The sequence below is a fragment of the Nesoenas mayeri genome (assembly GCF_963082525.1).
Source record: "Nesoenas mayeri genome assembly, chromosome: 3".
NCBI lineage: Eukaryota > Metazoa > Chordata > Aves > Columbiformes > Columbidae > Nesoenas > Nesoenas mayeri.
Genome location: NC_137544.1, coordinates 94,475,156 through 94,491,067, shown reverse-complemented (window position 1 = coordinate 94,491,067; position 15,912 = coordinate 94,475,156). Strand labels below are relative to the sequence as shown.

Below are 15,912 nucleotides of genomic sequence, written 5' to 3'. Positions count from 1 at the left end.
TATTTGATTCTTCTGATCGGGAGAGATGGAATGTGAAAGGAATCTCAAGAGGAGAAAATTCTGTAGGGATTTCCTGTCATAATCTGTAAAAATGGACAGAAATTCTCCTTGGTTTTTTTTTGTTTTGGTTTGTCTGTTTTGTTTTGTTTTTCCTAATGCCTCTTATTCTAACCTTGAACGTTTGTGTAACAGACCGTTATGACAGGAACATAAAGGACTTTCTTCTTTCACACGTGTCATTTCCACTTTGGCCTGGATTTCGCCAGTAGGAATTAAACTTGAAGAGGTTGCTATGCAAACCTGAATCAACATAAGTTCTGCTGAGAAAATAGTAATGAGTATAGAAATACAGCCTGAAAACGAGTTTATACTTTGCCAGAAACAAGACTTGTTCTGATTCAGACCTAGGAGAGACAATGTTAAAATACAAATGTAGACAGTGCAGTAACAGTTAAACTCTAAATTGTCTGGAGTGGATTTCAACAGGTTAGATATATTATTTTGTTAAACTTCTTCTTTGCCTTGTGAAGACAGGTTTTGCTGGGTCTTTCATAGTTTAATTTCTTCAAGCCAGTAGTGAAACTATGCAAAATGCTTGTTACAGGTTCTGGATTTTGTTCGTTTATTGTCGCTCCTGGAAATATGTTCTTCTTGAAATGAAACTGAAAAACAGAATTAAACCTGCAGGCCTTATGTATGCATATGTGCCTGTTGATTCTGAGAAATAAAGGTCATAATTGCTCATTCATGCACTGAGTTCAGCAACTTTCAGGCTCAGTTATTAGGAGCAGAACTGTTCATACAAGAGAAGATACTGTATAGCTCTGTCGAGCAAACACTTAGTAGAAATACCTAATAAAAGCAATGGAAGTTAAAAGAACAGTTTAGGCTTGATCTAGCATTTGAAGACTCTTATGCAGCCAGTTAAAATTTAGAGAGACAGAAAGATAAACACAGATCAGTGATCCTGATGAGATGTGTGTATCAAATGATCTTTGGAGTTTGCAGTATGTAAAAACAAAAGGGCATATGCAGGTGTTCACACAACAGATTGTTATATAGCTGGTGAAAGTTACTGACTTTTGGAAATATGGAACCCAAAGCTTATATCTGAAATAACGTATGCACGTATTTTATATATATGTATATATGGAATAACTGCCTGACACATGGTCACAAGTGGCGTTCCTCATAGACCTGCTGGCATTAATGAAATATAACAAGGGTAAGTGTAGAGTCTTACATCTGGGCAGGAACAATCCCAGGTTCCAGTATAAGTTGGGGCTGAGCCAATGGGATGCCTTCCTGCCAGATGGCACCAGCCAATCAGCGGGTACCTCCTCGTTTCCCCTCAGACAAAACGGCAGAAGGTTAAAAAAGCCAAATTTGTTCCCGCTTAAATATTAATTTAGTAAATTATCGATAAATAGATTTTGTGTGGCTTTTTCTCGCAGCCCTTTGGTCAGTGAAAGTATAAAAAAATATGTCACGCACAGATGAGAAATTTCTTGAAGGGCGTGTGCCTCTTTCAATTATTCAAACATTTTAACATCGTCACACTTGAATATTTTACCATTATTACATTTTCTACATGTTGTAGTAGAGAGAGATCAGATACACAGCTTCTCTGCAGGCAGACCTGACGAGCAGTATGGATCAGGCTCTGCAAAGCTGGGAATTTGTCTGAACAAAGGTTCAGACCCATGTCTAGTGATCCATTCTTCAGTGGCCATGGGAAGCTGCTACAGAGCTTTACAAAGTACCAACTGAACTTCTGGGAAAACAGTAAGTCTCTGAGATTGTCAGAAATCATCCTTTTAGTCTGTTTTTGAAGTATGTTTTTCTGAAAATAGTGCAAGAAGGGCACGGTGCTGAAAGTAGTTTGATTGTTTTCTCTGCGTCTTGGTGAGCCCATGTGGACCCCAGCCTGTTGTACTGCAATGTGGCGTTCTGCTGCTGCTCTGGTTTAATGAGCCTCAGTCTTGACTCCTGCTTATTCTGCAGGGTCGGGCTGCTGACAATCGCTGTGCTGAAGTGTGGGTTTTGTTATGCATATAAGCAGACTTGCTCAATCAGTTCCAATTAGAAGACTAATACATTTTCCTTTGGCTTATGCAAGAATAAACTTTAACAAGCAAGCACTCACTCTTTACACTAGAAAAGCAGTATTTCATTGGTTTTGCTTTCTTAGCTACGTGTCAGGATCAAGTTGGCAGAATTGACACGACTTCTCTACTCCTCCAAACATGCTCTCCTTGCCTTCTTCCAAATACGTGCTCTTACAGTTCTAGTTGAAGACACAATTTGCACTTTTGCAGTATTGTGAATTAGACAATGCTCTATCTTCTCTTGTGAGTAGGTAAGTGACTAAAGATTACATAGATTATATTCCTTACATGTAGCAAGAGGAACAATGTGAAATGCTCAGGATGGCCTTGTGTGGTCAGAAGAACACGTGGCTTACGGTAGTAGGTTGCACCAAACTCTGCTATAGATACTGTCAGCTGTCTCTGCTCTATGCCTCAGGTCAAAGTTTTGTAATGGACACACATTATAACTAATGCTTAAATTTCTGATTTTGAGTGCTCAGTGATGAAATTGGAAACGGAGTCTAAGATGTTTGAGGCAGCACCACAACACAAGCAATTAACATCAAGACTGATGCATGTGACTGAATTGCAAGGAAGATATAAAAAGGGTATAATACACATTTGAGGTAACATGATGCGCAGGTGTAACAGTTTGTGACAGGAGTGGAAAAAGCTGATCTGTGAGTCTTCCAAAGCCTCTTGGAAGGCTTAAATTTAGAGGAAGGAGAGTAAAGAGAGAGCAAGTGCTATGTTTATATTTGTGAGGAAACAGCTCCTAAAACATTCTCTTCAGCTTTTTGATGTCTGCAAGATTAGATTCTCATTTTCCTAGTTTCTCTTGCTTTTATTCCTTACACTGCCTTTTAATTTGACAAGTTTTACTTTAAGGCAAGACCAATCAATTAAGGTGTTAGTATTGAAATAATCCCTATCGACAATCTAAAATGTTAAGGCAAAAGCCTGTTGAGATGGTATGGTCATACTGACATGCTGTGGAGGATCCTCTCATTAACATTTATTTTGAAAGCAGCAGAAAGATATACGTGCACACTACCAACGTCTTTTCAAGCACATTTACTCTCCTACTCCCACATAGAAAGCAGGGAGGGAGATCTTATTTGAAAACCACTACAAAGATGTAACTATTGAATTCAGATTGCCAGACAGATCATTTAAGAAGGAAAATCACTGTCTCTCGACAATAAGATAATGCCATGGGGGACAGATGATGATATAATTTTGTTCCCAAGTATTGTAAATCTCAGCTGCTTCCCCTTCCAAGCCAGGCACCTTGGGGTATGAGAACTTATTATAATTTATTTTCTACTCTGCATTCAAGCCAAAACACTAGAGTATGCAAGCTATCACTGAAACACGCATCTTATTTTCTCAGTTTTTAGTACTGGTAGGTGGCATAATTTCTAGGACAAAACTGAGAGGGTCTTTAAAAAAAAAAAGAGGCAGAACATAATAAACATACAATAAAGTTGTAGTAGGCAAGTCAGATTCTTACTTCTGGGAATGACAACTCAAAATATTGAGTAGCCTTTTCGACACTGCAATTCACTCCTGGTTCTCCTTACTGAAGACCATATTTAACATCAGGCCAGGGCCAGACTACTCCTTTTAAAGGTAAGGATGTTCTTGAAGGCTTAAAAATAAGATTAGGTCTCTCTATCACAAATTCAAAACACTGGAACCCTCTTCAATCCTCACAGAAGTCCAGCGTCAGAAATATTTTAAAATAGATATTTAACAGTTTTTTCTCTCGGAAGAAAAAGGATTTACCATGTTGTAAATTCTTTATGATGTTCTCAAAGCTAATTGAGAAAAGGGGCAAGATTTTGCTGCTGCAGCCCAGCCTAACCTTCTAGTTACAGCTTGTGAGCTTTCCTGTTCTTCAGAGTACTTTCTGTGAGAATATAGAAACGCAGTCTCCTCTTTTGCTTGCGACTGGAGCCCTGCCCAATGCCTGCAGACAGGCAATGCCTTTTTGTTCTGTAACCTTCAAGTGAACCAGGGATGTGAATCTGACGAGCTGAAGCAGCATTCTCATCCTGTTTCAACTGGGTCAGTTTTTCTGAGAAAGGCAAAGTGAAAACAATTTTTCAAAATCTAATCACTGTGAAAGCAAAGGGTTATCTAGTATCTGGTTTGGTTTTTGTTTTGGTTTGGTTTTTTTTGCAAAATTTGATGGTGTTTTCCCTTTGGCATGTGTGTTTAACTGCTGACAAAGAGCTGGAAAAAGCTAGACCCAGGGCAATAGGAAGACAATTCTGATACTCGTAGCTCCACCCATGACCTCTATAGCAATACATGAACCCAATTTCCTATTTGAGTTCCCTTTAAGCAAGCTGGTCCTGAGTGTTAAGTCTGTGGTTGTTCTTTCCGCAAGTACTTGGAAGAGTACTTCCACTGGTTAATGAGCTAAAGTTTAGTTACTTTATCCATACCTGCCTTAGCAACTAGCAAAGTTGTTATCCTCTATGTAAACCCTAAAATAGTTGTTCAAAGAAAAAGAAACCAAAACCTAAGAGCATAGAAATTCTCTGAGCAAAACTCATCCTCATTAAAATCTACCTGTCAACTTTGTGTGCAAAGTATCCTTTATTAGAAGATTCTTGTAGGCAGTGCTTAATATATGATATGCAGGGAAGACAGAAAGTAACCAACCATGCTGCTTTCTCTTTCTTTCTTTTTTTTAATTTCCTTTTTAACAGCCTACAGCACAAGATTCTTAGTGCCACAGAAGCATAGATTACTGAGGATAAAATATTTTATCAGTAGAGGCAACACAGCTTTCAGTTCCTGGAAAAATGAGTAATTCTCTGCTATTCTTTGAGTCTTGCTGTTCTTACAACTTTATTTTTCAGTGACTTAATCTCTCGCATCCTGAAATACCAACATTGACTGAAACCCAAGATGACAGTACAAGCAGTTATTTTCTTTCCTATGGAACAGTAATAATGTTTTGATTTAACTTGACTGGAAAAAAAATCAGAATGTTTTTAGTAAAAGATTGAAGAAATGGGAGTTTTAGGTTCCTTTATCAACCGTTTTCCTTATTCATGTGGAATACAATTTCTGCACGGTTCTGGGAGAGATGGCTCTTTACAGAGGGCAGTGACTTCATGCTTATCCATAGCCTGGGTGACTAAGAGTGAATAGTTGATGTTCACAGAGGAGGATATATCAAAATAGAACATGATTTTTGTGAAGACTTGAGTGAAACTTGCAGTTCAAGGCTATGATATTACAAAGAGAAGAGGATGAATAAAGATTTGTATTGGCTTCTCTGTCTTCCACACAAACAGCAAAGGAAATGTGTATGTGTGTACATAGATATGTGCATACACTGAAAATAACACACAGCTCTGCTATGACAGGGACCTCTGAGAGACTGTTTTAAGAGGATAAACCTCTCAAAAAGATTACAGTAAGGTAACTGAATCAATTGTCTGATTTGAGATCTAGAAATTGAACCTGACCTGAAGTGTACCATTATGGTTTTTTCACTACCAAGCCAGCTGAAGTGGTCTGAAACTTTTGAGAGTTGCCTGATTTATTATTCATGTAGTTATCTTTATTGCACAATAAGATAGTTTGACAAATTAAAGTCCAAAAATTGCTGTAACTGCTGCTACAATACTGGTGCACTCTGCTGCATACAGTGATACTACATTATGGAATAAAACCACTTTGAATACTCCAAGTAGATAATTCCTTTGTCCTACCACCAGAAGTACAAATACTTAATAACATACCAGCAGTTGGAAAAGTTTCGCTGCCACCTGCTTATGTAAAATGAGCTATATGACAGAAGAAGGTTCCTAGTATGTTATAAGAATTACAGAATTTGCTTCTACTGTTTTGGAAACCAGCAGCATCCTTCCACTAAGAAATGTGGAGCATAGCCTGCAAAGTATTTGTCCTGTCCTATCTGTAACATGTTTTAAGTTGGGGGAGGGAAAGAAAGAAAAGCTTAACTTTCTCCAATTGCTCATACACTCCTGCAAGACAAAAAATGCAAAGCTACAACCGTATGTTAGAATGAAGTCTTTAAGTCTGTTTATATTGATTTCTAGATCACATTAGGTAACCGATTTAAAAACATTTTCTCCAATAAATTTGATCTGAATAACGAATGCTACATGATCACAGAATTACAGCAAGTGCAGAATGATACATGCAGGAGGTCCTTCAGAGAAGTGTCCTGAGTCCCATGAGTTGTGGTTTCTTTATTTTTGGTTTCTTGGTTGTGAGGCCATGTACAGTGCTATTAGACAGTAGATAGTCCCGCCTATAGTTAGAGCCATAGTGGTCCGATAAAGCAGCTTATCTGGAACTCCTCTTTTCAGGTGTACTGGCAGTCCATCTGCTTTCTGTGGAAGAGTTTAAAAAGAAAAAAAAAAAAAAAAGAAATTAACATCCACACCAAGGCCACAAGAACAAGCTACCTCAGGTAAATGAAGAGACTTCCATGAAGGAAATCTCCTGACAAATATGCTATCTACAATCAAGTGTACTACGTGTTTTTCATTTAGCAAGACAAATGCAAAAGCAAGTTAATTTTGTTAGTCAAAGTTGCTAAGTGCAGGCAGAAATAACGTATCTTGAAATATTTCTAAAGAGGATCTGGATGGGAAAAGTGCCACTAACAAAAGAATGTGAAAAGATATGTATAAAAGGTTATTCACCGAGTCAGACTGACACATTCCAAATGCAAGTGGCATGTAAGAGAGAAAAGGGTACGTTTATATAAAGTACATCCTTGACATTTTGTTTTGTTTTTTTTAATTCTTAATTTATTCATTTTATGTCAAGTCCTAGTACACTTAGAAATTGCATAGCTAACAAAATGTATTTGAAAACTTTACTGTGCTCTTCTTATGCTGCATTATAAACAGCTTCAGTAATATTCAAATTACTATACACAAACCAGCAATGATCTGCCTTAAGACATAGGCTTGGATTCCCAGAAAGAAATTGCTTCCAACACTCAAATACTACAACAAGCATCTTCTGAAGCCAGCAAAAAGACAGTGCTACTGGACTTTCTATTTCTGTATCTATCTCCTATACAAGGCATATATACCTGGTAGTATAGTACAAGTATACAGGTTATACTGTACTTAGCACTTTCTTAACTAGACTTTACAAAATGTGGTATTGTAGAATGACAAAAATAGTTAGCCACATTAAAATAAAGATATGTCCCACTCTCATTTTAAGGTATGCTCAAAGTTGTTGTTACCTGAAAAAGTTTCTGTAGGTCTGGCACCTTGTTTTTACCCAAGAAAGAATCAGTTGCTGGTAAATCTGAAGCAAGCTTAGTTGTTGTCCCAAAAATCAGAGCTGGGGATTCAGTGGAAACTATTGGTTTGAGTCCCTGCATAAATAAAGATTAAAATATCAAGGTATATAACACTTGCAAATGCAGCAATTGTCACATTAGGCAGGCACACGGCCAGTCATTACAAGGATACATTATGAAGATTATTTATCTGGTATGAAGACCTGTGACAATGAGCTAAAGAGACATTGTTGGCTCACTCATTTCTCAGCTACTTCAGGTCAGTGCTTAGCAAGAAGAATAGAAGCCTTGATTTTTTTTTCATGACATAAATTCATATCACAAGTTTTTTCTGTGCTGGTACTTGGTTCAAATTGCTGCTTGTTTTTTGCACATAGTCAGCCTATCCAGGGCTCTATCCAAGTAATAGGTTTAGAAGCAGGGGTCAAGCAGAGTGAGGAAACTACACTGAACTCTTCCTCCTGAATGATTTATAGCTACTGCTTGCATAACTGGACATTAAATAATTTGGATGTATAGTCTGAAGAGGGGGGGGAAAAAAAAAAAAGGGTTAGGACCACTTGTTTAATACAAAAGTAGCAAGTGGTGCTCAAGGACACTCCAGCAGCCCTGACGTGGTGGATATTTTATGCAGGTGTGATTGCACCCTATAATTCACATTCTGCTGCAACTTTTCACCCCTCAATGTATTTCACATGAGCAGCATAATTTAATTTCCTTTCACTTCAGGTAGTTGTACTTTACATTTGCCATAATTTAAAAAGTACATAATCCAGTTCTATGGATAAGATTTAGTGTATAAAGTCACAGCCATCATGAGGTGGTATCCTTGCTTTTATTTTTATAGTTAGATTTAACAGTTATGCCTGGGCACATGGCAGTGATGTTTTACATTATGGCTCCTGAAACAGCTCTATTTTTTTTTTCTAACTTGCCACAGAAATTAAAAGCACTGTAAAAGTAGGTTAATGCAAAAGGTTTTCATCACAAACAGAAGAAGTAATTCTCTCTATGGGTCAAGGCTGCACTGAAATTCTAGTTTCTGTTCAAGGGACTAGTTGATGCATTTTGTATTTAAAAGAACTGCTTGAACAATATTTGGAGCTGGAAGCAGACTGGCACTCTTTTTCTCTTATGCTTGCCATAGACCAGACATGTTTTTTCCATACGTATATTCTCTGAATTCTCTGACACAACAGACACCTTTAGCAGAAAGGCTGGATTTCTCTGCATCCCAAAATAGCCTACGAAATGGTCATCAGGGCTCCATCCTGAAGACATGGGTCCAGCTTCCTACTTCTCTAGTGCCTGAATTAATTTAGAATCTCTTCATTACCTTCTTGGTTATGTTTTGAAAGACAGCAGCCAAAACTGGATTCTCTGACGCATTCCATAACTAGTGCCTTCCTATGAACAGGCTTGCATAGAAGAAAAGTACTAAATTATTTAAGACTAAGCAGTTCTGGTCACACCAGTAAGAAGGAAGCATCTAAGAAAGTAATATTAGCCAGGAGAAGTCCCTGGTTATATATTCAAAGCTAAGTGCCAGCTACATCAAAATACTTGAAGAAAGCCATTTTGGACGTGTATTTTTGTCTACAAGAACTTTCAGTACTTTATTAGATTAGTCTTAAAAGGTTGGTGACTTGATAGACAGAACTATAGAACAGATGTTTATATCAAATGTGCAGGTGACTTTTTCTCCAAAGCTTTTCTTGCATTCTCGATTGTCAGCATTGCAGTAACACACATCTTTCACCTTCCTTTAAGTTTCCATATCTGAATCTCACTTTTGCACTCCTGAGAGCCAAGTTTTTCAGAAGCAGCCTTTGAGCTCTCTTCAACAGTTACTAGATCATGTCAATTCCTACTTGTTGTGTTCATGCCTACTTCATTTCATGAGCTACCTGTAGTGTATAAAAACTGTAAATAGTGAGGACTAGAGTAAGCTGCAAACTACTTCAAATAGTTCCATGATAAACATACTTCTTTCATCAGTCCTAAATTCACAGACAGGGAGCTTAAAAATGTGATTATCAACCCCCACCATTTCTTAGTGCTAAAACTCCTGCCTCTACAGGATACCATGTAGGTGCAAGACACACTCTATGAATTACTATGAGAATAGTGAAATCAGTTGTGTTAACAACTGTAAGTTATCACATACTTTTTCAGGCTTTAGAAATACATTCCTGTTCAGATAGTTATAAGATCCTCTTCTGCTGAAGCAATAGGATATTCAAAGCTGTCTCGGGTCACTAGTTTCATCATGAAATCGAATGAAACCATTTCAGAAAACTCATCAGTGTACTCCTGTAAATTACTTCCAAAGCAGCATGGCATCAGTTTAGAATATCAAATTGCAATTTAAATAAAAATCATTGATATGGTTCATTGGCATCAGGAAAGATTATAATAAAACACATCCTGCAGAACACAGACAGTTGAGTTTGCCTAACACTGACATTGCATTACTCAGCTAAACTGTAAGTGTGTGGCTGTTTCAACTCAGTGCTTGTTGTGTTCATCAAGAGAAAGTGGCAAGTGCTTTATCTCACAGCCAGCTTCTTGCTAAGCTTAGTGTGCGTGAAGAGAAATCCTCAGTACTACATGTAAGAATTTCAATACAGATCATTTTTAAGCAAGTCCTTAAGACACTTTAAACGACCCTGAATTGTCACTAGTATATGACATGACTAAAACTGCAGTTTTACTTAATAACATCAGTGCCCCACTATGCTCAAGATGGTACGCAGGAATGAATTGGCTCTACACATTTGACCTATGCTTCATAGGAAAATGTTTCACATTGATAATTCCTCTTCTGATATTAAGGTGTTAATCTTTTATTCCTAATCACATTAACAGATATTTGTTCCAGTTCTTGAATAAAGTACAACAGATCTATTGGTACAGAAGAGTCAACATCAGCTGATTACATCAGCACACTTACAGCAATTATTTCCTCAAATGCTGAAGTCCTCCATGAAAGGTCAGGACATGTAGCTAATGCAAAACAACACAATTCTCTGCCTAACCCCTCTGTAAACTGTGTCTGTTTTCCTGTCAGAGGTCTGAAGGTCTTAGAACGCAATCTATCTGTTGGTTGGTCAACATACTCAAAGTTGAAACAAACGTATGCCTTGCTAGAATGAATTCCCAAGCTAGATTTATGTTTTTCTGACAGCACAAAACAGTTAAAGATTTGGAGCACAATTTAACGGTGATAGCACCACACTTAAGTTTTTAAATGTTAGGAGAATTGCTCAAACAGATCAGAGAATGAGAAAGTAGAGAAAACTGAAGGACCAAAATGAAAAGGGGAAACAGGAAAGTTAAGCTGAGAATTATTCTTGCAGAACATGCATCAAAGTAACTTTCATGAACTTGCTGAACCTATACACTTCTAACCTAAATAGCAGATACTTCATAGAAGAACCTACCTCACTGTGTGAGGTTAAATATATTTGTTATTTCTAACACAAGAATGCTTTCAGGTAGGATTACTAGAGTCTTTGTTTGTATTGGGATGACGCATATAAGTAAAAGTGATTTTGTATATATTTTAAGTATCATCTACAGCATAAAGGGTTAATAATTATAGTTCCTCAATGAACTCCAAAAAATTCACAACAGCTAAAATCAAAAGATCTGTGGAGGTTTTAAATAGCTACAAGCACAATAAGTTGTATCAAGTGAAGATAAGGTAGCATGACTTGAATTCCTCCTAGGAAGAACTAGGGAAAAGTTCATATAGTCATCCTCACCTGACAGCATTTTAAATTGCTCCCACTATTTGTACTTTAAATGTAAGCCAACCCTTTGAATTGAGTGGTTTCAATTACTTTGAATTTGAATGGTTTTTATTGCATTTGTAATGGTTATGGCAGTCATCATCCTCCTAAACACAAGCAGTAGTTTTTAACCTGACTCCTCACCTGTACGAGCTGAGAAGGTTCCCACTTATTCAAACAGGCTGAATTGTTCATACTACTTTACATAACTTTGTTAAATGAAAAATTAGTTGTTAGTTATGTTACTGTAAGCAAAATAATTTCTGAAATACATTTTGACTGATATTTTGCAAGCTCATAATAAGCTTAAATCTGCATCCGAACAACACTCCATTGGGAAGCATCAAAATGCAACAGTACAGAATAGAGTAAATTATGACACTGCATATTTTATCAAGCAAAATTTGAACACAAGGATTTCATCATTTTGCCAGAAACATCAAGATAAATAGAAGCATAAAAAGCAAACCATTTCACATGCTGAGCTATGTTTTTATTAAATATATAAATGAAATCAACAGGAAAAAAAAATGCTTTGAACTTAACACTTACTTACGTGATTACTTTCATATTTTAATCTCTAGTTATTTTGTCTGTTATATTTTAATCTCTACTGCAAACAGTTCTACCGGTGTCACCTGGGAGTAGAGTTGAACTACAAAAAAAAAAAAAAACAAACAACCACCTACTAAACCTACCAAGAGCTGGCCTAAGAATATTGTAAAAGGGGACTGAATGCACCTTTTAAAAATGCAGCTATTCTAATGCAGCTATTCTATTGCACAGCCTGTTTGCATGCCTAAGTTGAGGACTAAGCTGTGTGAATGGTGAGCCAGATATGAAAGATAGTGTTTCCTTCATCAATATGATAAAAAATTATAAACCAAGACAATATTCATAAGATTGCTGTGAAATGCTCTTGCTTGAATACAATGTCGTCTTCTCAATTGCGTTCTCTCAAAAGTTAGGTTTTAACATTTCAGTGATGACACTGAAATGAAATACAATACCCAATGATGACCTAAAGAGAAATCACTACAATGTTCTAGAAGAAAAGTATTTGTTCCTTGGATATTCTCTTTCCCGCCTTGCAGAGGGACAGAGGTGAGATCTATCTATTTATTTTTTTACCTATCTGCAATGATACCTATATGTGAAGCCAGTTTTGCATAGAACCTTCACAAACTGATTTTGATATATGACACTACAGCATTTTAATCTACATGATGTCTAGAATTCAGAATGCATTATGTCTATCTGTATATAATGCAATGATATTCATACACACCTAATATTCATTAACAGAACAGAGAATTCTGTAATCCCCTCTCATCTTGCTTTTGCCTTTTTAACCCCTAAAACATAAAGATGTACTTAAAACAGGGTGATTGTTATAATGTAATGGACTCTGCTGAACAGAAAGGTAGCAGTATTCCACAACCTGGGCTCCAGCAGCCCAGAGTGTTGTCTTCAGGACAGCTTTATTCCAGGTGGTTATCAGAGCTTTCTGTATTCCGGGGCGGGGGGGGGGGGGCTTTTCTCTTAGGATCCTAAAAAGGATGCATCATTTGCATTAAAATAGTCACAATGACCTAGAGACTAACACATAATGTCCTAGGCTATACTTTTCCAGAAAGGAGGTACTTCACTGCTTGGGCTTGAAGTCTCCCCTGCCCCATTTCCCCAGTGGTAACGCCAGCCTTTGTTTTCCTCTACACAAATGAAGTGACAATTTTTATTCTTTTAATATAACTTCGCGTAGAAGAGGTTGAAGTGCCCCAAACACTGCAATAGAGGCAAGAGTGTCTTCTAGCACAGGTGCCTGTTGGACGTAATCTTAATGAACGGACATACTTTTAGACTAGAACATATTATTTATTGCACTGTCTTCCCTGTGCCCCGCACCCCAGTAGCCACTCAGGAAGCCTTCCAAAGAGTGATGGGGAATGAGGAGGATAAAAAGCTTGGGATAGAAATTGCCATATCAGGGAGTCATTGGTACCTCAGTGTTTACTCAAGATCATAGGTTAGGTGAGGATGAGAGGGCCCTCAAGTGCTCTTCCATCAAAACTGACATGAAACCAGGTTGCTATGGGTTTTGTCTGATCTGGCCTTGAAAGTCTCCAAGGATGGAGACTGTGCAGCCTCTCTGGACACCCACTCCGCTGCCTGACTGTTCTCACCACGAAAATGTCCTTCCTTTGATCCAGTTTGAACTGCTCTTGATGCAGCTTATGCCTGCTATCTTTTGCCCTCCCACCATTCACCACTGTGCAGAGCCTGTCTCCATCATCTTGATAACCTCCCTGTAGGTGCTGGCTGGTCTTAGGTTCCCCCTACACCTTCTCTTCTCCAGGCAAAACAAGCCCCATTTCCTCATCCTCTCCTCAAAGAGCAAGTGCTTTGCCCTCCCAATCATCCTGGTGACCTCTGCTGAACTTGCCCCAGTTGATCAAGAAAATTCCCATACTGGGGGGCCCACAACTGAATGCAGTACCTGCATGTGATATAATGTGCAACTTTTATTTCATTTCTGTGTGTAGACGTTTCTACTTTTGTTTGTTTGTTTGTTTTTCTTAAAAGCCTCACATGATATGAGGTAGGTTTGCTCTCTGGAGGCAGTTCTTCAGAAGGCTGACTTTCTAAAACAATCACTTTTCCAATCCTTAACCTCCATGTTGTGTTTTTTGTCATTGTTTTGTTTGGTTTTTAATTACTAAACTTGTTTAATTACTAAACAAACTTGAACACTCATGCTGCCTTCATCCTGTGACAGAATCACTTTGAAAATTCCTTTGTAATACTAGGAAGATTTTTACTGATGTACATAAAACAAGTTCTGTGATTTCTTTTTTTTCCACTACTATGCAAGTCTTCAAGGCCTTGAAATACCCAATGTAATCAGGATCCATTCTTCTCTCCCAAAGAATTAATCATGTATTTTAACTATAAAGTATGGAAGTATAAGCCTGTTTAATGAAGCCTTTAACCTCTATACAACTAGTAAATAAGCCAGCATCATACAGAGGAAAGGCTGTTTTTCATTTTGCTTTAAATAATCATAGAATGTCTTGATCTTTATGGGTCCCTTCCAATGCAAGTCCAACTCCTATCCCTGCACATGACAACCCCACAGTTCACACCATGTGTCTAAGGGTGTTGCCCAGTCTCTTCTTGAACACTGTAAGGCTTGGGGCTGTGACACCTCCCTGGGGAGCCTGTTCCAGTGTCCACCACCCTCTGGGGGGAAGCACCTTTTCCTCATGTCCAACCTGAACCTCCCCTGGCACATCTTCCTGCCATTCCCTTGGGTTCTGTCATTGGTTGCTAATGAGAAGAGTTCAGCACCTGCCCCTCCTCCCCTTGTGAGGAAGCTGTAGGCCACAATAAGGTCTCCCATCAGTCTCCTCCAAAGAGACTTCTACAGATGTGTGTCTAATAAGTTTTTTAATGCTATCGGTAGTTAGTTCTTTGGCATGCATAAGACAGGAAGACTTGCTGCAGTGCTGCAATTTCAAAACACCACCAGCCCCCATTCTAACTCAGGAACGGTCCTTCATGATGAGAGCGTGTTAATTCCTGCTGGAGCACCCACTGAACCGAGAGCCGCCCGCAGCGCAAAGCGCCTCGCCCAAGGTCACACGGCGGGCCCGGCTCGCCGAGCGCAGCGCGTGTGCGGTGCGGGGGGAGCGGCAAGATCCATCCCCCGCGAAATCGAAATCGCCGCCGGCGGGGCCGTGACCAGAGCAGCAGCCAAGCGCCCTCCGCCCGGGAACGCGCACCCGCCCGCCGACTCCAGCTCCCCGCGGCCCCGCCGCCTCCCCTGCCTGAGGCTCCCCCGGCGGGAGGGGGCGGCGGGCCCGGCTGCGTTCAGCGGGCCCTGGGGAAGAGGACGGCGAAGGTCACGGCCGCGAGGGCGCCCAGCGCGGCGGCGGCGCCGTTACCTGCGGGTTGTAGGCGGCGGAGGCTGCGGCCCCAACCAGCCGCTGCGTGACGCCGTTGAACTTGTAGTACATGGCGGGGCCCCGGCGCGCCCGCTCCCCACGGCCCACCGCTTGCGACGCGCCTCGCGGAAGGACCCCCGGCCCCGCTTTTTGTGGGGTTTTTTTTTTCCGACGGCTGAACGTGCAAGGACCCGCCGGCTCGCGGAGCACCCCACGGGCGCCTGCGGGCGGTGAACGAGAAAAAGCCCTTAAAGGAGCGGCCTAAAAAAAGGAAGAAAAATCCGGCGAAACACACGAGTCGTTACTAAAGCAGTAGGACTGCGCCTTCCCCTCGAATGCCTGCCGCTCTCTGAGGCCGGCGGCAATTTTCACTCAGGCAGCAGGCTGGCCCCTAAGAGGCTGAGCTATAGTGCGCGTGCGCACCGCTGCCCCCCGAAGGACAACGGCAGCGGGATGTAGACTGACGGGTGCTCTGGAGGGGTGGGGTTGCCGTCAGCCAATCAACGCAAAGCGGGTACGAGACCCCGCCCCCGCAAGGGGCGTGGCCGGGGCGGCAGTGGGCGGTGCCGCACCTGTCGGGTTTTAGGGCAGCGCTCCCGGGGGCGCTTTGGGTTAAGTCGGGCTCATGTGCTGGGGCATCCGGGTCGCTCTGCCTTTGTCCTCGTGAGGGCGGGCGGGCGGGCGGCTCTGGCCCCCTCAGGCCACCGCCGGGGTGGTCACGGGTGTCCGACCTGGGCGGCTGCAGCTGCTGGGTGCCGGGGGCTGGGAAC

At 40.3% G+C, this 15,912-nt stretch overlaps 1 protein-coding gene across 2 annotated transcripts; it reads right to left on the bottom strand.

Moving 5' to 3' along the window:
- Positions 1–4,884: 4,884 nt before the first annotated feature.
- COX7A2L (cytochrome c oxidase subunit 7A2 like) lies at positions 4,885–15,430 on the bottom strand. Of its 2 annotated transcripts, XM_080341181.1 has the most exons (3): positions 15,143–15,430; positions 7,345–7,479; positions 4,885–6,472 (listed from the first exon to the last, which is right to left on the bottom strand). In XM_080341181.1, exons 1-3 carry the CDS (start codon positions 15,212–15,214, stop codon positions 6,329–6,331), a joined length of 351 nt encoding a protein of 116 aa, XP_080197307.1. In that variant the 5' UTR covers positions 15,215–15,430; the 3' UTR covers positions 4,885–6,328. The 2 variants fall into 2 exon arrangements, with proteins under 2 accessions (XP_080197307.1, XP_080197308.1); XM_080341182.1 differs by lacking the exon at positions 7,345–7,479.
- Positions 15,431–15,912: the final 482 nt, after the last annotated feature.